The sequence below is a fragment of the Trachurus trachurus genome (assembly GCF_905171665.1).
Source record: "Trachurus trachurus genome assembly, chromosome: 7".
NCBI lineage: Eukaryota > Metazoa > Chordata > Actinopteri > Carangiformes > Carangidae > Trachurus > Trachurus trachurus.
The window spans coordinates 24,414,584-24,435,675 of NC_139901.1; the positions used below are offsets into that span (position 1 = coordinate 24,414,584).

Sequence of the window (21,092 nt, forward strand, 5' to 3'; positions counted from 1 at the left end):
TGACACGTTCAAGTCCCACTAATTTAACATTTATAATAAGTGAATAAATGTTTTTAACACATTAATATATTACTTTATTGCATGTTTGAGTCTTAATCGACAGTATCTGTTGTTATTTCTTTTACAAAAACATTTTATTTTATCAGTATTGTCAACTTCTATCTGTTTGTACAGCCTCCACTCATGGTGCCCACAGGAACTTGGGTTATTAGATGATATAAATGATTTATTAGAACATTTATACATTGCTTATAAGTGCTAAATAAAAACTTGAAGTTATATTTACACATTTCATTTGTTCCCAGCAGAAGAAAGCTCATTGGTCCATCTCTGGTGCGCTTGGCAGAGGATGTTGTCCTCAATCATGTCAGAGAAGATTTCTGTAGAATCAGAAAACTGTCAATCGGAGAAAAGTTGTGTTTCACCTGCGGTCGAAGGGGCGAGAGCTGCAACATGATGTATTCTTTGTTACCTGCACGCCCCAGCCCTGTGGGTAAAGGCATCCTCACAGAGCCACCGGAGTGCTTCAGTCGCTCCTTGAGGGATTTCTGCACCAGGGCCAGGGTGCAGTCCTGGTGCCACACAGGCAGCTGCAGGCCCAGCATGCACTGGATGATGCGCTCCTTCTCGTCGGCTGTGAGCAGCCCCCTCTGGTGGGCCACATACACCATGAAGGACATGTCGATGTTGACCGCCTCCCCGTGAAGCAACGCCGGCAACACTCTCTGGTGTATGTCAGACAAGATGGGGAATAGATGTCAAGGTAAGACTCTCCATGACTTTACTCACAGAAACACAATACAAAACCACTTCTTTACCATTTCTAATTCAGGGCTGATGAGGTGACCAAAATCCACCAGCCTGTCCAAATCATCCTCCCACAAGTTAGGAGCCAGCTCCTCCAGCATAGTTTCTATGGCGATGCGGGTTGATGTTGTAGCGCTGTCCTCATGTTCGGAGCTGTTGTTGCTGCTGCTCTCACATGACTGCAGCTTGGTGTTTAACAGCCTCCTGCCCTCGGCCTCCAGCAGCTCAAACAGGCCGCGGTGCTTCATCAGAGCCATCTGAGGTAAAGTGGGACAATTACTGGAGTAAGTGGGAGAAATGCAGCACATATACTCTCCATCACACACTGCACTGCCTTAATAATATATATTCAATGGATATATTTTCAAAGATTTCACTTGCATGCATGAAAAAATACTTTTTGTAAAATAATTTGATATTTTGTGTTTGATATGGTCTGATTATTTTCCAATGTATCTATATTAAAAACACTCTTAAAGCACTTTCTCTTGCTCATTAAAGAAAAACTGAAGAATATGCGAACAATCTTACTTGGCTAAGATGCATTATTGAACCATGACCTGCTTGTAAACTAGTTATGAAGCCAGAGAATTCTGCTGGTTCATAATGTACATGTCTCAATAACAATTCAGATTGAAGGTGAGCACAAAGACGCTCTCCTCTTTCAGCAGATCTGAAAAAAAAACACACAAAAAAACAGCCTCCTGGTGTCAAATCGCACGTGATGCACCAAACATCCAACAAGTGAAGTAACAACAAACAGAACAAATGTTTTCAAGCTTAATCTGGTGGACAGAGGTTAGTACAAACCGGCAGAGGTTTCATGTTTGGTGTTTGGGGGGGGTGGAGGTTCAAGCTGAGGAATATTGCTTTAAGGCTGTTGTGAGACAGTAAACGGTTTTGTCTTTCAAAGTTCAGTTGACCTTTAGCAGACAAGTGTTTTTGTCACAACATGCAACTGCTGGTGCTCTCTTCTTCTTTAACTGTATGTTTGGGCTTGTCCAAATAACTGCAGATGTCATAGAAACAAGACAGTGCGCTAATCTGCATTGGTAATGGATGAAAATAAATTCTTAGAAATATGCTAATGCAATTAGATGGATTTAGTCTTTGTAGCCAAGAGCTGAGGTCATTCCAGTGCAGTTTGAAACTTGTTTTTCAGAGAGGTTATCCATCTCAACAAATATTTGTTCTTCTTGTTAATACACCAGAAGAGAACTGTTTTGACTGTGACCTTCTTGCTGGTGCGTTCAAGTGTGTAAGAGCTTTTAACCAATTGCAAATACGGTAAAAGTTGTATGCACATTACAAACTAATCATTTAATTTCTAAACAACACATACTGTCTTGTTAGCTATGACGTATCTAATTCTGAGCTTAGTCAGTTTCTGCTTTCAGCTAAATTATAATTCACAGTAATTTAAGTCTATTCTCTGTAAATTAATTTAAACCAGTCTGAAAATATTGTTGCTTGTTGTGTAGCACAATGCAAAACCACCCAGAAAACACACTCTTCAGTGACCATGCAATGACGAGCACCTTTAACATCTCTGCCATCCCGTTGGAGATCTGACGTGGAGGAAGAGTTTGGAAGAACGAACGATCTAAGAACGTCGCCACGGGGGGGACGTAGCTTCCCAGCTTGTTTTTCCCACCAGCAAAGTTAACCCCTGTCTTTGCCCCCACACTGGCGTCAACATAAGAGAGCAGAGTGGTCGGTACCCGGATGTAAGGAGTCCTCCTGCGATACAGAGATGCTGCCAAGCCCACCACATCCAGACAAACCCCACCACCGATGGCTATGATTGGCTCAGAGCGCCTGTCAATACCAAACCCATGGACCTCCTCCAGGATCTTGGTCACTAACTCCATAGACTTGTTCTCCTCAGTGGTGGGCAGTGGGAGGATCTTGAACACGACTTCTCTGGCCTCAAAATACTGTATAACCTGAGAGCCGTAGAGATGATTGACAGTTTCATCAATGACAACAAAGCGTTTTACAGGTTTGGAGTTACTTATGGTACCTTTAAGCTCTTCATCTCCTACATGACCCCAGAGTAACGTATCATTTCTGGGGTCGAATATGTTTCTGCACTGAAGGACTCTGTAGGTGAACACAATGGGGCTGACGACAGTCCAGGAAAGTCCATGTTCTGACTGGTTCTCATAGCTGGAAATAATGAACAACAAAGCAAAGAAAGAAAAACAAAAACAAGTCATGGATGAAAAATACATTGTGTCCTATGAAAATATCTGAAGTGTTTGTGTTCATGTGGTATTCAAACACTCACATCGGAGTAAGATATGAGATTGAGAAAATACATTCTATGGGCCTTTAGATTTACTGTACACTTCCACCACTGCTGCACATGTTACACAAGTTGGTGACCCGAGCCTAAAATAGAAAGGTATTTCACCACCCCCAGGCCATGGAGCATAGTTATGAATATATGACCAAGCAGCATACAGTATAATGAAAGTACAGTAACCAATGAATGTGAGCAAATTATGAATGAAAAGTTATTCTAGGAAAGAGATACTTCTTATTAAGCTTATAAAAACACAGACACTGCTCTATATCCTATTTAACACATGTGTATTTACCATTTAACATATAGGGTAACCCACTAATATTAAATATGACAGAATTATTTCTTACATTTATTTATTTGAAAAAAAAATTGAGATATGACTTTCCCTTTTCATTCAGTACTCACATTTTAGCATCTGATAACTTTCCCTCTGCCTGTTGCTCAGTTTGTCTGGTCCACGCTCCGTTCACTTGGACCAGGTTAAACTTAGTTTCCTGTGAGTGGCTGGAGTTGTTATTTGAAAGCATGTTCCCCCGTGTTGCTTGGTCTCTCAGATGACTTCAGTCTAATCTGGTATCTTTTATGAAGTGACACCGGAAACGTAAAAAGATGTCAGTGAAGAGGACGTCACCATGACTGGACATACGTAACCGTCTCCACTCAGCTGTTGGCATCTGATTACTCTGCTCAGAGGGGCGAGTGGGGCTGAAACAATAAATGAGGATGCTATCACTACCATTACTATTATTATCATAATCATTATTATTGTTTGTTTGTTTGTTTTTCTTGCCAGACTGATGAGAAAAAAAATAGACTTGGATGTAAATTTAAGAATAAATCAATTTAAAATTATCTTAGTACAAAGTTGATTATACATTTATAGGATATTATCATATATTATGAGGTTCAATCATTTACAGAGCCAAAGAACAAATTCACATTGAAAAGTATTTCAGATACAGAACTGTATTACTGGAATGTGTTTTGATGTGCTTAATTAATAATTTAGCAACAGGATTAATAACTCTTAAAAAAGGTCAACGGTTAACTGGTAGAAGAGATGATATAGTGTTTAGGGAATGATCTCAACATCATTACACTGTGTTAAAATGGAATAAATAACACAACACAAATAAATGCCTATGTGCCACTGATGAAATCCTACAGTCAGTATACAAAATGACCACAGGGATGCACACACACAAAACATGACTTTCCCTCACACACTCTTTTTTTGGCTCTTTTATAACTTTTACTGGGAAAACACAAAACTTTTATGTGAAACTCTTTCGTTACAACATGGAAAGTATCTGTAAAGTCTCTTGTAATCACAAGTAAACAAGCAATTTGTGGTAAAGGGTGGAGGTCTGAGGTGTAATGTGTCATGTTTAAGATGAATCAGTGGGTGTGAATGTGTCTCACGTCTTGTGTGTGCACTTTGAAATCTGCAAAATAGAAATAAAACGTGTGGAGGCTGACGCACATTCTCTATCAGCTTTTTATTATTATTATTGTTATTATTATTGTTATTATTATTATTATAACAGCTCCACATTGTTACACACAGTTGCAGTAGTTATCTGCTTGAATAATGTTTGACGCACACAAGCAGCTGCTCATTTCCATATGAGGCCAATATAAAAAAACACCTTTGGCAATGCAGGCAATTATTATGTATATGTGAATATGCATGAGACACTGATGCTGGGAGTCGAAACAGTCAAGGTTTGAAAAATGTATGATGGTGGTTTTGTTTGAAGTGAACTCGTGCGTGTTATACGTACAGGTCAGAGGTTAGAGACAGAAAAAAAAAAAAAAAAGAAAGGGGGAGAGGGGGTTTCAGCGGTAGCACATCTCCGACATCTCCATGGCCAGTTCCAGAAGTTCACTTGCGTCCTGACAGGAGCCGCAGCAATTACAGTCCAGCTCCAGCCTGTGATTGCAGCAGTCCTTTCCCTGCTGGTCCCTCTCACTGGACGCTGTGATGTACTTGTAGGAGGGAAAGCAGCGGCTCACGGCCCGCTCACACGTGTTCGGCAGCAGGACCATCAACTCATGGAAACGACAATACAGACAGGAGAGCAGAAGTGCTGCACAGTCGTCTGCTGGGGAAGAAAAAGATCAAAAGGAGGATGTTAATTACTTAGTATGAAATTAAACACATTAAACATGTCACCCTGTGTGCACCTCTAGCTGCACCTCAGCATCAGAATTACAGTGCTGTTAATGATCGCACAACAGTTTCAGGGTTTTTCTATCTACTTGCATCAGTTTGGACCTCGGGGGAGTTAAACAGTACCTCCAGTGCCAGGCAGGTATGAATCATCAGACGAAAAATTACTGCTGCTGTTCTTGAACTTGTCGGAGCACACCGAGAAGCTGGAGCTACCCCATTCGCTGCCACCCAGGGGTTCACGGGAGCTGGGCCCAGCGTCCAGCTTGTCCGCGTCTCGCTCCGAGATGGTGCTGAGCCTGCGTACCCCACTGAACTTGTTGTCCATCATCTTTCTAGATGGACTGCAAGTCACTGGCTCCGGGGTGTTTCCTTTGAAAAGGATGATGCAAGAGACAGAGGAGATGATTTTAGTCACTTGATTGCATTAAAATAAAATTCAGGGCTTTTTTTTTTTACACCCGGTCCAGTCTCTATTTGAAAAGTTAGTCACTTCAAATCTGTATATGAGACAGTGTTAATTATTCAGGGGACCATTAACATGAAGCATGACAAGGAGGTGAGATGTGGAACGTGTAATTGGAGGAGGCTTGCTCTTTAAAACTTCAGCAGTGAGAGAGTATTGATTAGCGTGCCCAAAGTGTTTATTTGGATCTAGATTCCTGGGTTTAAAATATAGACTGTGTGAAAATACACTCCCTCAATCAACACTTGGCATGCACCACATCCAGCCAGCCACGGATAAAAGTGAAAAACCTACCATCAGAGACCTGATCCCCTAGATTCTCGAGCTTGATACAGTCCTGATCATCCACAGGGGGATCTGAGGGAGTTGTCATCTTGTGCAGGGCAAAGTGGAAGAGAAGAGAAATGCAGTGAGACACATGCAAACACATTAACATCGTAACAGCCTAAACAGCTAAAGACTAACTCATCTCTGACACTAAAACGTTACTCCAACATCCTGTTTTTAAGTTAAGTATAAGACTCCTGCAGGAGGTGCTTCACTGAAAAAGACAACAAGACTACAGTGGTTGGAAAAATAATATCTAATGAAATTAAATCCTGCACGGTAATTAGCTTTCTAAAGATTACCTGTCTGTATGTGTTAACACTCCAGCAGTGTAGTCGGTGGCATCTGCAACTGTAACGGCTCTGAGGTTGAGCTCAAGTACATCCCATCATCATGCACACACCCACATTTTGAGCACACTCCACATCGATCAATACTCACCGGTCAGGAAGCTCAACTACAGATCTGCGATGGCAAAACGCCCGAGATGATCCACTCAATTACTGGCGCTATATATCGGCAGAGAGCCGAGCCGAGCCGAGCCACTTATCGAACACCTGGATTTGAAAAGTAATAAGAGAATAAGACTTTTATAAAATCGTACTGTAGTTTCTTATCTTGTCTTTATCAGTGTAACGGTTTTGAATACAACACTTGCTGACAGCAGAGGAGGATTTATAGGACAATAACGTGGCCATACCACAATACCACAGTGGAAAATTTCCCACCCACACCATTTGCTCTTTTCCATTACCTTCCATTAAGAAGTCATTACCATTGACTGAGAGAAGTGGCGCTAGCGCTGTGTAGGGTATAAAAAAAAAGCATCATAAGCCATAATTTCATGATGTGAAATGGTGATGAATACTCACTGAGGCGATGGTAGAGGTAGATAAAAGACAGTATTCACATTTTTTCATGAGGAATTTATTATTTATAGAGATGCATTGGTTTACAATAATGGTAAATCTATAGTATCTACTCTTACAAGCTCAGTTAGAGCAAAATTCAACAATGTTCATGGAAGGGGTGAAAAAGACCGACAAGTATAAAGAAGCTACGTATTCTTTTGATCAGTTGATTATACCTTAAATACAAATATATCAGATCATGTTGGCAGTGAACATTTTCATTTTTAAAGAAACATTTTTTTTGTTACTTCTTTTCACAATCTTTTTTTTTTATATATATATATATTATGACTACTAAAATAAAATCAGGTAGTGTGGCCCCCAACATAGCAGAAAGTAGCTATAAAGATAGGGGGGAGGGGGAATATTTCATTGTGAAGTGCTAGCTATCAATGTTCCCTTGCCTTTGGCTTCTCTGCTCATCATGGTCCTTTTTTGTGTGTGTACAGATATAAAAGAAGAAAAATCAGACAGTTTCACAAATGTGCTTTTGTGATATCACTCTACTGTACAGAAAGAATTAAGAACTAGATTAAGAACAAAAAAAAAAAAGAGAATAAGGCTGATAAATATGAAAAAAAAAATTCCCCAAAAACAGAGTGGTTTGGTTATGCAGATGAAGCTGTTGTGTTTTTTTGTTTTGTTTTTTTTGGAATACAAAGTCACGCAGGCTGTGAGTGAGGCGCCCCACGTGGTGTAGAGATCCCGGACCTCATAGTCAGAGAGAAGGCACGCGATCGAGATGAAGGTTGCCGTTGTCTTCGTCGTGGTTCATCTCTGGGCTGTGGCCGTGCTCGTCTGTGCTCTCCGGAGATTCGTATGGGTAATTTTCACATATCTCCTCATCCTCCTGCTCCTCTTTAATGCTGCTTTGATGAACATGCAGAAAGAGAGAGAGAAAAAAAGAAACACACAAATCAGGATTTTTAATAACAATAATTAACATATGAATCACACCTGAGGAGAAAACAGCTGAGGTGACGCTTACAAAGCTTGTGGAGGGGACTGCGTTGCACTGCTGTCGCTTTGGTATCCAGATCCATTAGCAAGGGCTCCGTTCATCTGCTCTTGGAGAATATGAGGCAGGGAGTGCAGGGGGATGCTGCCTATAGCCGCCGGGTTGAAGAAAGAGTTGCCATCTAGCCCACCGCACTGAAAGAGAGCAACATCCTCAGGTTTATAATAATACTGAATACAGTCAATACACAGTACACCTATCAGAGGGGGCAAAGAGCCATCTGAAATGTTGCTGGCTGCTACCTTTAACTCACAGCAACAGTCTCATATTGTTTAAATTCTATTAATTTATAATTCAGTGTATTAAAAATAAGACTTTCTCTTACCTGAGGAATAGATCCAGCTAAGCTCTGACGGTTCTGAGAGTTCTTCAGCAGAGATCTGTTGGCACACAAATAACATCAGCAAGTTATATTTTATTTTTGTAACAACACCTGAAGGGCCTGAGATACCAGCCCCATGGCTGTGAACTGTGTCAGCTACTGCCAATATACATCCTCCTGTTTGTTTAATGACGAGTTTCTGTCAAGTCAGGACAAAATAAAAAAAAATTAAGCTATCACATGATTTCTTTTTTTTTTTTTTTTTGATGAATTGCTGATAGTGATGGTTACTTAAAGCGATGGGTCAAAGTTGTGTAAAAGTTTAAGTTTGGCTTGCGGGCGTGAAAACAAACAGCAACAGACGTGGTTTTATTTTGTTCCCAAAAATCATCAGTTTCACAAATTGGATCATCTGATTCCACCACTACTTATGTACGGTGTATGGTTACATCTGAATGAGGAGTGTAAATCTTTATATTTATCCAGACCTTAGGCCTTGTTGCTATTTTCAAATTGGATCAAATGCTTGACATGTGCTTTTCATAATCTATTTTGTAAGTTTTAATACACAAAGTTTTGCTTCTACTTTTATTGCCTTCATGTTGTGGGACAAATGTGTATAAATGAATGAATGAATGAATGAATGAATGAATGAATGAATAAATTCCCCTGTTAAAAGTCATATATTATTACCTTCATAGCAGGCTCCCAGACTTTGAAATTCAAAGACTTGTTTACAGTAAACATCGTGTGTACTTAGAAGGCAGAGCTAAATATTGTGTGTACTTAAACTACAAGGTCAAACACTGTTGGGCATGTGACGTCTAGACGCAGGGTCCATGTCCACTGCACACGTACCCATTACCGGCCGTCTTCTGGGGCCTTCTTCTGTGGAACTCGATCTCATCTACCGTCCACACGGCTCCCTTCACGTTCTCCAAACGCACAAAGCATTTGTGGAGGCTGAGGTTATGTCTGACAGCGTTCTGGAAGGAGAAAAGGAGAAAAATTAGGGGCTGTACACACGTGGAATTTCCCCCCCCAAAACCTATTTCTGATATCAACATCTGATCATATTTAACGTGTGACAGAGTCGGCACCTTCCAAGTAGCTGCGTTCCGCCTGAAATATGCAAAGTTTCTTGTGAACCAGTTGTAGATTTCATTTAATGTCAGCTGATTCCGGGGTGATTCGAATATTGCCTGAAAGACATGGAGGGGGAGACATTTAGTGGTGGAAACAGAAAATTATATGGAAACACTTTCACGCAGTTTTAATATTAATGTGTGTGTGTTTGTTGAGGGAAGAGGAAGTTACCTGTCTTATGAGAGAGGCATACGTAAACGGAGGTCTAACTTCTGTGCTCAGGTAGAACTCCTTATTATCGATTATATCTGTGGAAAGACATGAAAGGTGTGATTTATACATGGGCGGCAAACGAGGTAAAAGATATAGTAAAATCATGCATCAGCTTGAACCAGCAAATAAAAGAAATATGTATATTAATAAAGTGAATCTCCATTTTCTCACCGATACCTTGGCTGACAGAGCGGCTGTACCGCCTCCGTACAGGGGTTCCAGTGAACAAGCTATTGGGAGTGAGGACTGAGGGGGATTCAGAGAGTGGCGTCAGGGGCGTGGACGGTGCTGTGGCGCTCTGGGACAGGCTCATCGGAGGAAGGCCTTTGGGCAATGTTGCCTGGGAGAAGGGAACATTAGACACCAGATTCACCTGAAAAACAAAGCAGTTAAGTCGGGGGAAAACGTCAGTTTAAGCGAGAGCAAAACGATATTTATTTTAATTGAGGGACAACAGTCGGAGCAGGTACTTACAGGCTGCGCTGCGGGTTTGGGTTCGGAGGACTTGAGATGAGCCATCATAGCTTGCAGCCGCTCTTTGTCCTTCTTCAACTGTGTAAGACGAGAGGACCAAAATAGACGTTGAGAGTTGGTGCATTCACAGCTTGTGTTAAACGACAAAATGACATTCAGTGTGGGAATTGCTTTTTTCAGACATCATGAGAAGTGTAATTATCCAAAAGACATCACCTCTGCTTCCAGGGCTGGTGTGAAAACACACCACCGCTGTTTTTAGAAAGCTTCTATTACATTGGTTTAAAAATAAGGACAGGGTCCTTGGTGGTTAGATCACATTAGAACAATAGTTATAGTTATAATGTAAAACTATAACAAAAATTTGCAATAACAAACCACAGATATGTCATCTGTCTGTTTTGTTGTTTGATTTAAAAACAGACACAAAAAAAAAGGTTCGCTGATAGAAAAAAAACCAAACACGTACCTGCAGTTCCAGCTGCTGAACCACTTGCATCTGCACACGACACTGTGCTGTGCTCTTGTCATCCAGTGTGTGCTCACTGTTTAAATGTCTGCAGACAAATCATAATCATAGCATGGCTTTAGGGAAAGCATTTTCTGAGCAGGCAACAGCTGTGGTCGAGAGCATGAAATGCCCTGCTGCAATGAATTACTAAAAGGTTTTTCTTTCAAGTATCAAAATAAACAAATTAATTACACTTCAAGAGTCAATTCATTTCCACTTGAAAAACTTTCATTAATATCATTTTAATCCTTAAAAAATTAGATCCATGTCAGAAACAAAAAAGGGGGACATAACACTTTCAGCACTAATCTAAATAACCATTTAAGCTCCGATTTAAAATAAATAAAAAATACTTAGAGCTCCATATGCAGAACATATGAACATTTCTTCACTACTCAATGACTGTAACTGCGACCCTGCACATCCTGATAGACGTGAACAAACATTACACCAGCTTTAGATGTGATCAAAGGTTCATCACTCACTTGAGAAATGCCTGAAAGTCTCCGAAGACGGTCTCGCAGCCGGGCCACTTGCACATGCCATTTCCATACAGAGGATGGCTGTTTTGTGTGTTTTCATCCGCCGACCCACTGTAACACATACACAACAGTCCACCATCAATGACGCACGCCAGACTCAACGTGTTTGAAATGTTCAAGCGTTAACAAAAACACGGTTTAGCTTCTCATCTCAGGACTGGACAGTCAACATTTTTCAGCAAAACAAAAATGTAAATAGTGTTTATGTTTCCTCTGAATAGATTTTTGTAAAGCACCTTTCTTTCCTCTTCAGCAGAGAGTGATGACCGTTGGTGGTGGATTGATGACTGGAAGACTCTCTGGTGTCTCCACCGGCGGACAGGTTGCTACCATTCTCACAGCCTGAAATTACACATTCACATTTGCAATGTAAGTTAAACAGCAACAAAAAATAATGACACTGATTAAAAAATAAAGTTGAGATATGAAGAACTATTGTAGATGTTGATCTGTTACAAAGTGTTGCTGCCGTCTGGTGCAAATGCACCTCGTTGCCCTTATTTTGTCTTAATCATTGTCTTAATCATACTCTATTACAAATACTGCTTTCTTTTTACTGCTATTGCTATCTGCTATTTATTATATGTCTGCTGTTTGCTGTTGTCTGCTGCTGCAACCCTGTAAATATGTCCATGAAATAAAGAATTATCTCATTTCATTAGTTATTCCTTTTTTGGTCTTGAAAACCATTTTTAATTGTCTTTAATGTTTTTATTCCCCAGGAAGAGCCATTTAAATATTATTTTGTGACCCTCAATATAATGGTAATAAAACTACAGTACTACAATTGCAACTACTTTATTCTTGCAAATATATGCTTGTATAAGAAATGTCTTTTCTAAAGCCAGGGGATTTTTTCTGGGAATATTAGCTGACCTCTCTGTTTCTTTTTTGCATTTATTTTATCTACAACAGCCTTAATTTGTCATTGTACCAAACCGTATCTCAAAGTATTTTCTGCAAATGTCAACATGCCAAAGGAAAACATACTTGGAGCCGTGCTGGGGCTGGTGGGCAGGACGGACAACAGGCCTTGCCTCTGCAGGTTGAGGAGATGCTGCTGCTGCATCTGAAGGAGCTGCTGCTGGATGGCAATTTGCTGAGCTGTCAGCTGTGACACAAGTAGTGACAGAACATGAGCCGGTTAATTCCTTTTCCCCCCATTTACAGTAACATGTATATCTTAATGAGATGTATAGGAAAAAAATTATAAAATCACCTAACATCACACTGCTGTCAATTAATGAACTTACAAAAGTAGTGACAGCCGCTAATGCTGTTATCTACGTATTAGAGAATAAAACAATTCTTTACTCTGACATTGCTTTTTTTTTCTAATTTATTATATTCTCTTCTGGTCAAATGTTATGATCAGAATAAACTTTTCTTGCATTCTGCCTGTGAACAAATAGACAAACTCTACATAAAGCGCACTTCACACTGCTGCCTCATGCACTCAGCCAAGTTGTGACATGTTAAAACTGTGAGAGGATGGAGGATCTCAGAACACAGAGAGAAACAGTCAGGGGACTGCTGACATCATCCTGCCACGCAAATCCATGCACACACTAGCTGAAGTGTGAGTTAACTGTACTGTGTATTGTTTTTTGTTTTTTTATGACACACAACATTTGTTGGAACTTGAATGTGCACTGAAGTCTACGAGACCACAAGTTGGGAGTGCTGAGACAGAGCAACACGTAGTCATCACAGGCACCTTCTACAACTCCAAACACCTTCTATATTATCCAGGCTACTGCTACATCTTCTCCCTCCAGTGCTATTTCTGTATCATACACTATGTAGAGCCTGGGACGTGTCACTCAGAACAGACATTTTGTTATTACAGGCTGTGCAGCATGAATAACTGCTTATAATAATAACAGTACTTTTAGGGTATTCCAGGAATTAACCTCCAGTTCTACTTAAGTGAATAAGACTTCTTCTTCCTAATTCATGAATTTTGTTATGATCAAACATTCATAATGTGATGAAATGATTTTGCCATAATGAATTAAAATTACCTCTTGGCTGACAATCCCAGCATTCTTCTGTTGCAGCAGCTGCATGTTTAGCTGCTCTTGCTGATTCTTGAAGACCTCTTGAATTTGTTGCTGCAGACATGTCGGGGAAATTCGAGTTTAGCAAAAAATAAAACCAGTCGTCACTGTGAAGAAAAACTGATACATAACAATTAGACGTGCGCATTACCTGGTGTAACATGAGTGCTTTCTGCTGCTGGAGCAGGGCTTGGAGCTGCTGAGGACTGAGGATCTGCTGCTGTGGGGTCTGTTGTAGTTGTTGTGGAGCCTCTGCTGGTGGGGTCATCATCGACAACGACACTGGTACCTGCATCATCCAAAAAGACAAAAAAAAAGAAACAAACAAAGAATTGTGAGTTAAAATCTATACACATGAAAAAGATAGAGAGGGAAGCACAGCAAAAAAAAATCAGAAAACACTGTGACAGAAGAGAGAGTGGGAACTCAGAGGCAAACAACAAAAAACAAAGGAAAATAACAAAACAAAAAAACAACATATGTAGGTCATTCAGGGCGTGTGTGTGTGCGTGTGTGTGTGCGTGTGTGTGTGTGTGTGTGTGTGTGTGTGTGTGTGTGTGTGTGTGTGTGTGTGTGTGTGTGTGTGTGTGTGTGTAGACCTGACACGTTAATCTGATGTATTCCCTTCCGGTAAAAACAATCACTTTGTTTATACGTAAACAAGAAACCATATCTTCTCCGTCACGGTCGGGGATTATGAGACACAGTTACGTTTCAGATTTAACCGGTTTCCTTTTTCTTCCAGTTTCAAAAGTTTTTTTTTTTTTTTTTTTTTTTAAATGACATGAACAAGATAAAGATATATTAGAGCATAAGTGTTTGAATGAGACATGATCAGTGTGGCCGGATGAAAAAGAAAACATTACATGCAGTGGTGCTTTCTTGTACCCAAAATAATCAAATCCAAAGTCAGACTAAAACTTGAAATAAACAAGTCTAAATGAGTTTCCACAGCTGAACAGTAGGTTATTTGTGACATTTAAACACATACACACACGGGAAAAATTATGTGGCCTCTCAGACGAGGGCGTGTTCGGTGACGTCATCATGACTTAAAAGAATGAAACTCTTAAGGATACAACATAATAAATGAAAAATTGCCTATAAAAGGGCATGTTCAGTGTTGATACACTTTATAATCATAAAAAATGGCCCATGAAACTTATTTTTCATATAACTATAAAAATAGAAATATAACAAATGCAGACACAAGTTTGCGGTTATCTGGTTATATCAGTGTAAAACAACACATTATGTGATTTTCCCCTTTAGATATGCATGAACACACATTATGCACACAAAACAACAAGCATCAAGCATAACCCTTTATAACAATTTGTTCATCATTTCCTCTATTGATCAGTTCTTCTTTTCCTCTATAAAATGTTATAAAATATCCCCTACCCGGCCCACCCAGACAACAACAACAACACAACATCAACCTATCACTCTGTTGTTGCAAAAAAAAGAGAAGTGTGAGAGAGAAGAGATGGAAAACTACACTGAGAGGGGGTTCGGGTAATTGAAACCACAAAAAAAATATCTTGTTGTGGATATCAAAACTTCAAATGAAAAACAACAGAAAAGTGGAAAATATGGAAGAATTGAGAAAAACACTCAAGTGATTTCTGTTCCATCACTTAGCAGCTCCTTATTGTTGTCATTGAACACAGCAACGATCTGACAAACTGTTGTAACTCTACTCTGATGCCTCTCTTTTTTCTAATTCAAAAATAATTTATAGTCACTCACAGCACTGCTTATTTATTATTTCTCCTTGGCTGGTCAGTCTGGGCTGAGCCCAACCCTGCTGCCACTTCAGCTAAAAATGAACCGAGCAAAAATAACGACGACAACAACAACAACAACACAGGATGGCTTAGGGGAATTGGAACTCCATCAAAACAACAACAACCAGTCCCACGAAAACAACAACAACAACATCCTCTGCTAGGCATGCAGCAATTACCACACCCTCCCCCCACACTGTCAAGCCTCACAGCTCAAGGGATGTTTACAGTAAACATAAACAGAGTAATCAAAATTGCACAGAGATATAAATAATGAATAAAAAAAAGCATACAGAGCCTGTTTACCAAAACAGAACTTGAGATTCGTATTTTAATTAAGGTCTGAACCACAAACAAACATTTCTCTCCAAGGCAGAGTCTGTTTTGAATCGGGTAAACAAACTGACAGTGAATTTCACACAGGCTTTGGGCTAACAATAACAGACGACTGCCTCCTAGTTTGTCCTTTCTTATGAAATTCAATGCTGCAGAGGTGGCCACCAAAGCAATGAAAATAGGTCTATCCCACAGACAGAGCCAGTTGGCCCCCCTCTATTTTTCCTGTGGACACCATCAACACAACAACAGCCTTTGCCTAATCCCTGTTGCCATGGTAGCCAGCAAGTCCAAACATCTTCTGTTGTTGTTATTGTTGAAAGTCATACCAGTGAGCAACTGAGTGTAAACACAGATCTGTTCCCGCAAGACTGGTCTTGTGAACTCTGAGATGACTGACAGCAAATGGAAGAGCTGAAAACTGACTAAAAAACAAACAAGACTGTTTCTCTTATGAGATTTAATTCCTACTGATATATCCTGCTGGGTGTGGCCAAAAGAAACAAAAACATTAAAAAAAACAGTGACATTTCACAAAAACACACAGACACACCTCATAAACTCAACTGAAATTAAATAAAGAGAAATTAAAAAATATTAAATTAAACACTTATTCATGTATATATACACTTGATTTAACAAAAGAAAAATATTTAATCCTGTTTTAAAAATGTTTTTAAAATGAATAAAGAATGGTTCAGACCAACCTGTTAGTCTCCATTGAACGTTTGCCCGGGAACCTAGAAAACTACAACGTTGCTCAGCAATGATGTTCTGCCTGAACATCTAACAGAGCCTCACTAAGCTACATGATGTGAGCATGAACATAACTAAGTCGACCCAGCAGGAGTTGTGCTCTCCCTCCCCTCGCAAACCTCAGTACAACCTCCCCCCATCCCCGTGCTCCCCTCCAGCATAAATATAAAACACTGCAGTTTGGAGAAACTGAGGCAGCCAAAGTGAGAGGTTCAGGGATAACTTTACATGTACAAGAAAATAAAAATAACAAAATAAAAGTACCTACTCATATGCCGGTAATTTGCCTGCCCTACATTCACCATCATCATCATCATCTATGCAGCGTATGCAGAGCAGCACTGACAAGAAAATGTGTGTGGTTTTAGAGACAGGACCGGTTGAACATAAATTCAAATGTAGCATGATGACTTGTGGTTCAAAGTTAAGAGAAATGAAAGCAGATGGGTGAGTCGCAACACATATTTGCAATGTGGAAAACTAATATTTACATATGCCACCATTTAGCTGAACGGTCTTGTAATAAAGCAAAGTGCGCTTAGCAACAAAAAGTGTCAACACTCGCCAGAGTAGATTTTGTTTTACAGCCGCCTGCTACGATTCAGCTGTTCAGCATTTCAATTAATTATCTGGTCAATAAATTGTCCAACACCTCTTTTTCAAAGCTCAAACTGTTTCTTTTGTCCAACAACAACAACAACAACAACAACGTCTGAAAAATATTCCCATTGACGACAAAAAGGAGCAAATTCTGACAATTGAGAAGCTGGTGGTCTCAAATAACTCACTCTTCAAGTCAAAAGTGGTCAGGCATCAAGATTTAGCCTTCCAGTATCAAGACTGAGCAACATTATTTGCTTATAATCTCATTACAATAGCGCCCTTTCCGAGAAAATATTTCCATTGAGATAAAAGCAATGTGCCACAATGCTATCTCTAAGTCACAAAATATCAACTTAAAACAAACACAACTTAAAACAGAGCTATAATATGTGCTAGAAAAGTGTCCATTTCAACTCACCGAGGCCAGAGTTGTATCTTTAAATTACTTTTTGAACCAACAGACTGAAAAGTTATTCCATTTACCGTCATGGATGACATAGGAAAACAGCAAAACTGAAAAAAAGCTGCAAACAGGAAATGTTTGGTCATTTTGCTTGGGAAAAAAACTGCTGATCAACTTTCAAAATTGTTTCTGATGAATTCATGTTGACTGATTAATCAAGTCATCTCCTAACCATTTCAGCTCCACAGATCACTGTCATTACGTTATGTTTCTTCGGAGCATACACGTGACTCAGCGCTGTCGCGTTATATTACATTTGTAAAGAACTGTGCTTTTTAAAAGAAAAACAAAAAACAACCAATGCTGATGTGTTGAACAGATGCAGATGGCTGAATGAAGACTGACCCTTGGTGCCTCTGGAGGAGGAGGAGGAGTCTGGCTGCTACTCAGGCGACTCTCATTCTCAGTATGACTCCCGTTCTCTGTCTGACTTGCTGGAATGGCGTGGCTTGTTGGTTCTGACCCAGACTCATGCATCTGGACTTCACTGACCTGAGAGAGGAAATGGGGTGTAAATGAAAACAACTGGATGGAGCAGAAGTAGATACCATGCAACACAAGACAGAACACAAAGAGAGAACTACCTTTCTGAATGCTTCTAATGAAACTATCACTGTAAAAAAGCAATTAAAAATCTATCATCTAAGCGGAATAAGGGCCAATAAAGTAGTAGTTCACCATGTGAAAGTAACTGTGCTCAATGTAAAAAGCCACAGCACTAAAAGTTAAGAACTACACTGTTATCGCTCTGCCCACCAGGACAAACATTCTCCTCTACAAGTGAGAGAGAGGAACATGCTACGTCTATTTGTTGAATAACCGAGCGCTGCCATGACTACTGTAAACACAGGGGCCCTGGGTCCGTGTTTATGTGCAAACATATCTTCCTTCTGGAACAATTTACCATTAACCAGGTGGTGTGATAAACGGCCGTGGCAGGTAGTACAATGCACAAGTAGGCTTTTATGTATACAGCTTGGGAGTGTTTGAGTCAAAAGCTAAGCAGCATAAACAAAGGTAAATAAAGTAGGCAAACAAATAATGTGCACAGATGGAAACCTACACACAAAAGCCTCCAATGAAACAGCCCACACTGCCTCAAGGGTGATATTATTTTCAGGGTTATACTCTACTGACAAATTCACATACTGAAATCAAATCAGTTAGGCACCACTGAAAACCAACATCAACATTTCGGCAACATCTGACAGATGATCAGATTAGGCTTTATACACTTTGACAAGCTCATGACCCAAACTGTACCAACTGTTAGACGAAGTAAATTAAAAAAAAAAAAAAAAAAAAGTGTTTCCTGAAAGATGACTAATAGATGAGGACAGGATAATAATTCATGTCCAGCTCACAGAGTTAAAAACTTCAATGGTTCATAACTGAGGGAATTCCTACCATCTAAAACTAAAACTTATCTAATCAAAACAGGCAATTGTTGGTAAGGTTTCCACTCTGTTTACTTTTGCTTTCAGGATGAGGATTAGTGCCGAAGACAAAGGGCAGTGTTTCCTGTAGACATTTCTGAAGATGTCGGGGGTGATTTTGGTCGTCAGAACCAGGCTGAATATCGGGTTCGTTCCAAATCACTTCTATTATGCATTAACACTAGGATGAAATATGATATTATCTGGATACTGTAGGATTATGATAATCGAGTAGCTGTGCTGCAGTGCATCTGTCCTCTGAATATGCTGAATAATAAGAAAATGATGATTTTTTTTACTACTGTATTTTAAGCACTCTCACCACAGGGGCAACTCTCCAGCAGTGGGGGCCACCACTCTTCAAAGAATGTAAAGGAAATAAAGGAAATGCTGCAAAGCGACCTTTCCTTAAGAAAGAGCAAACAACATCCACCTCCTCCCTTCTAAACACAGACCATATTTCAACAACTGGATTTACACAGGCGTGCACCACAAAAGACAAGAGACAAAAGACAAAAGAAGGCACAGCGGATCAGTAATACTTAACCATAAAGGGAAATATTAATCCACAAGATTCTCCACAACTGACCAGGATAGAAAATATACTTAGTCACTTATTACATATAGCTACACTACATATATTCTGAGAAAGTGTGCTCAGACTTTTGAACCCCTGCTTTATTTTTTACTTTGCCATTTTTAGATACAGACACAAATAGAACATATTATCAATTTAACAAACTAATGATGGTCTCAATGTATTTCATATTATAAACATGCACCGTCCGTCTCGTCTCCTGCATGCTTAAGTTTAAGATCCGCTCAACCAACCAGGTATGCGCTCCAGGTTTCAGTCTGCATTGATCCCCTCGAGGTGACCGTCCGACGATATAGCTAGTTCATATTATAGCAACAACAACGTCAGACAATCGGTGCTAAACTCTCTTTCAACAGTGTGGTCAGTGAAGGTCTATGAACCACCGTGGCTCCTCGTATTGATCCCAGTGCGATGGTGATTAGCAACACGTACCTCGAGCAGCAGCAGCAGCAGCACACGGAGCACCACCACCACCACCACCACACAGCTCACATCGACACCTAAAGCCCCACTTCACTTTAAAATTATGTCTTCACGGTTGATGTGGTTGAAAACCGCAGTTTGAGCCGCTAATGATAACAACAACAACGCGGTTTAACATTCATAAGTTAGCTCAACGTAATATGAATGGAATCGATATCCGTTAACAACACCAACCATCGCAGTGTGAGGTTTGCGTTGAGGACTTGAGCCTTTAGCTTGAGCATGTATCCGGTGAAAGGAGGAGATGTAGGAGTTTAGTATGTTAGCTGAACAGAAAAACCAAACCCGCTCTTGTCTTGTCGCTTAGGTGATTAAAAACCCACGATAACTAAACAGTTTTTTTGGAGGTATGGTGATGAACCTTTCCGGTAACGTTCACGTTAACAGTACAACAAAAGCTAGCAGGCTGCCCCCGGACGCTCGCTAGCTTGTGTAAGAAACGTTTCTCTCTCTCTCCTCTTCGTTTTTTTTTTTTTTTTTTTTTTTTTTAATCACGCGGCAATAACACAGTGAATCTCACCGTTGAAGCCGATACTCAATCAATGATAATGTGTCGATGTTTTTACTCACCGATTTATGTGCGGACGGACAGTGTTTGACTCGGGTGGTGTCTGGAGAAGAACGGACCTCGGAGCACTGTGCTTTCCTTGGAACGAGCTAGCCACAAGTTGCTAACAGAGGGCGTGGCTTAGGTAAAAGTAAACAATGGTGACGTCATGTCGACACGCGGGACTGTTTCAGATCATCTTGATTTTTTGGGCTCTTGACCCTTATACTAATAATAATGGTGGCTTTTTAAAAAAAATCACAATAACAGGTTATCGCTATGATTTTTTCCTGTGGCATCCAGAGAATTTAATTAAAAGACAATTCATAAATTGAGATACGGAAAGTAGGTTTTCTTTGATAGGAAATGAAATTGAAAACACAGATTACAACAGCACAGTTAGGCCTAAAGTCGAACTATTTTGGAGGTTATCTATTGATATTACCCTCATCTGCATTTAATAGCTGCCTCTTGGCATTATAACCTTTGTAGTGTATTATCCACCTGTACCTTTGCTTTAATATCTCAAAGTATTGTATTCTTCTTTATATGTGTACCTTACCACACCTTCATGAAGGGAGGATTTATTGTAGGACTATTTTAGACTAATAGTTTAGGCATTCAGATAAACTGCCAACAGAGTGTAGGCTACTTTTGACACAATCACTATCTTCTAACTTATCTGTATAGGAAAAATGTACAGATATTGACAAAAACAGTGGCACTTTCTGCAGAAAATATGAGGAAACCCCGGTCACTTTGTCTGGGGGAAAAACCTCTGAATAACTTCAAGAAAAAG

At 39.9% G+C, this 21,092-nt stretch overlaps 3 protein-coding genes across 7 annotated transcripts; all 3 read right to left on the minus strand.

The window, feature by feature from the left end:
• Positions 1 to 236: 236 nt before the first annotated feature.
• LOC310988384 (2-epi-5-epi-valiolone synthase-like) lies at positions 237 to 3,688 on the minus strand. Its single transcript, XM_083974963.1, has 5 exons — positions 3,524 to 3,688; positions 2,346 to 2,976; positions 819 to 1,064; positions 473 to 725; positions 237 to 380 (listed from the first exon to the last, which is right to left on the minus strand). The coding sequence occupies exons 1-5, from the start codon at positions 3,643 to 3,645 to the stop codon at positions 292 to 294; spliced, it is 1,341 nt and encodes a 446-aa protein (XP_083831089.1). The 5' UTR covers positions 3,646 to 3,688; the 3' UTR covers positions 237 to 291.
• A 1,252-nt stretch (positions 3,689 to 4,940) lies between these two features.
• LOC310988129 (uncharacterized protein) lies at positions 4,941 to 6,130 on the minus strand (the record flags this gene model as incomplete). The annotated part of the gene is made up of 3 exons (XM_083974641.1): positions 4,941 to 5,223; positions 5,418 to 5,663; positions 6,052 to 6,130. The coding sequence occupies 3 exons, from the start codon at positions 6,128 to 6,130 to the stop codon at positions 4,958 to 4,960; spliced, it is 591 nt and encodes a 196-aa protein (XP_083830767.1). The 3' UTR covers positions 4,941 to 4,957.
• Positions 6,131 to 7,012: 882 nt separating this feature from the next.
• LOC310988979 (forkhead box protein P1-like) lies at positions 7,013 to 19,544 on the minus strand. Of its 5 annotated transcripts, none has more exons than XM_083975813.1 (16): positions 19,497 to 19,544; positions 17,575 to 17,721; positions 13,433 to 13,570; positions 13,246 to 13,335; positions 12,212 to 12,332; positions 11,458 to 11,563; positions 11,165 to 11,272; positions 10,638 to 10,725; positions 10,169 to 10,246; positions 9,872 to 10,067; positions 9,653 to 9,729; positions 9,436 to 9,537; positions 9,194 to 9,321; positions 8,339 to 8,393; positions 7,984 to 8,147; positions 7,013 to 7,861 (listed from the first exon to the last, which is right to left on the minus strand). In XM_083975813.1, the coding sequence occupies exons 1-16, from the start codon at positions 19,524 to 19,526 to the stop codon at positions 7,714 to 7,716; spliced, it is 1,776 nt and encodes a 591-aa protein (XP_083831939.1). In that variant the 5' UTR covers positions 19,527 to 19,544; the 3' UTR covers positions 7,013 to 7,713. The 5 variants fall into 5 exon arrangements, with proteins under 5 accessions (XP_083831939.1, XP_083831938.1, XP_083831937.1 ...); XM_083975812.1 differs by having other exon boundaries at positions 7,013 to 7,864; XM_083975811.1 differs by having other exon boundaries at positions 9,866 to 10,067.
• Between the last annotated feature and the right edge of the window lie 1,548 nt (positions 19,545 to 21,092).

Excerpts from the sequence above, each read along its gene's own strand:
- LOC310988384 (XM_083974963.1), bottom strand. The coding sequence starts at position 3,645 with ATGCTTTCAAATAACAACTCCAGCCACTCACAGGAAACTAAGTTTAAC. Across the intron at positions 2,977-3,523 it reads AAGTTATCAGATGCTAAAAT|CTATGAGAACCAGTCAGAAC; the intron begins GTGAGTACTGAA and ends CATTATTTCCAG. Across the intron at positions 1,065-2,345 it reads GGATGGCAGAGATGTTAAAG|ATGGCTCTGATGAAGCACCG; the intron begins GTGCTCGTCATT and ends ACTTTACCTCAG.
- LOC310988979 (XM_083975810.1), bottom strand. The coding sequence starts at position 19,526 with ATGCAGACTGAAACCTGGAGCGCATACCTG. Across the intron at positions 12,333-13,245 it reads CTGGGATTGTCAGCCAAGAG|CTGACAGCTCAGCAAATTGC; the intron begins GTAATTTTAATT and ends CTTGTGTCACAG. Across the intron at positions 10,726-11,164 it reads GACTTTCAGGCATTTCTCAA|ACATTTAAACAGTGAGCACA; the intron begins GTGAGTGATGAA and ends ATTTGTCTGCAG.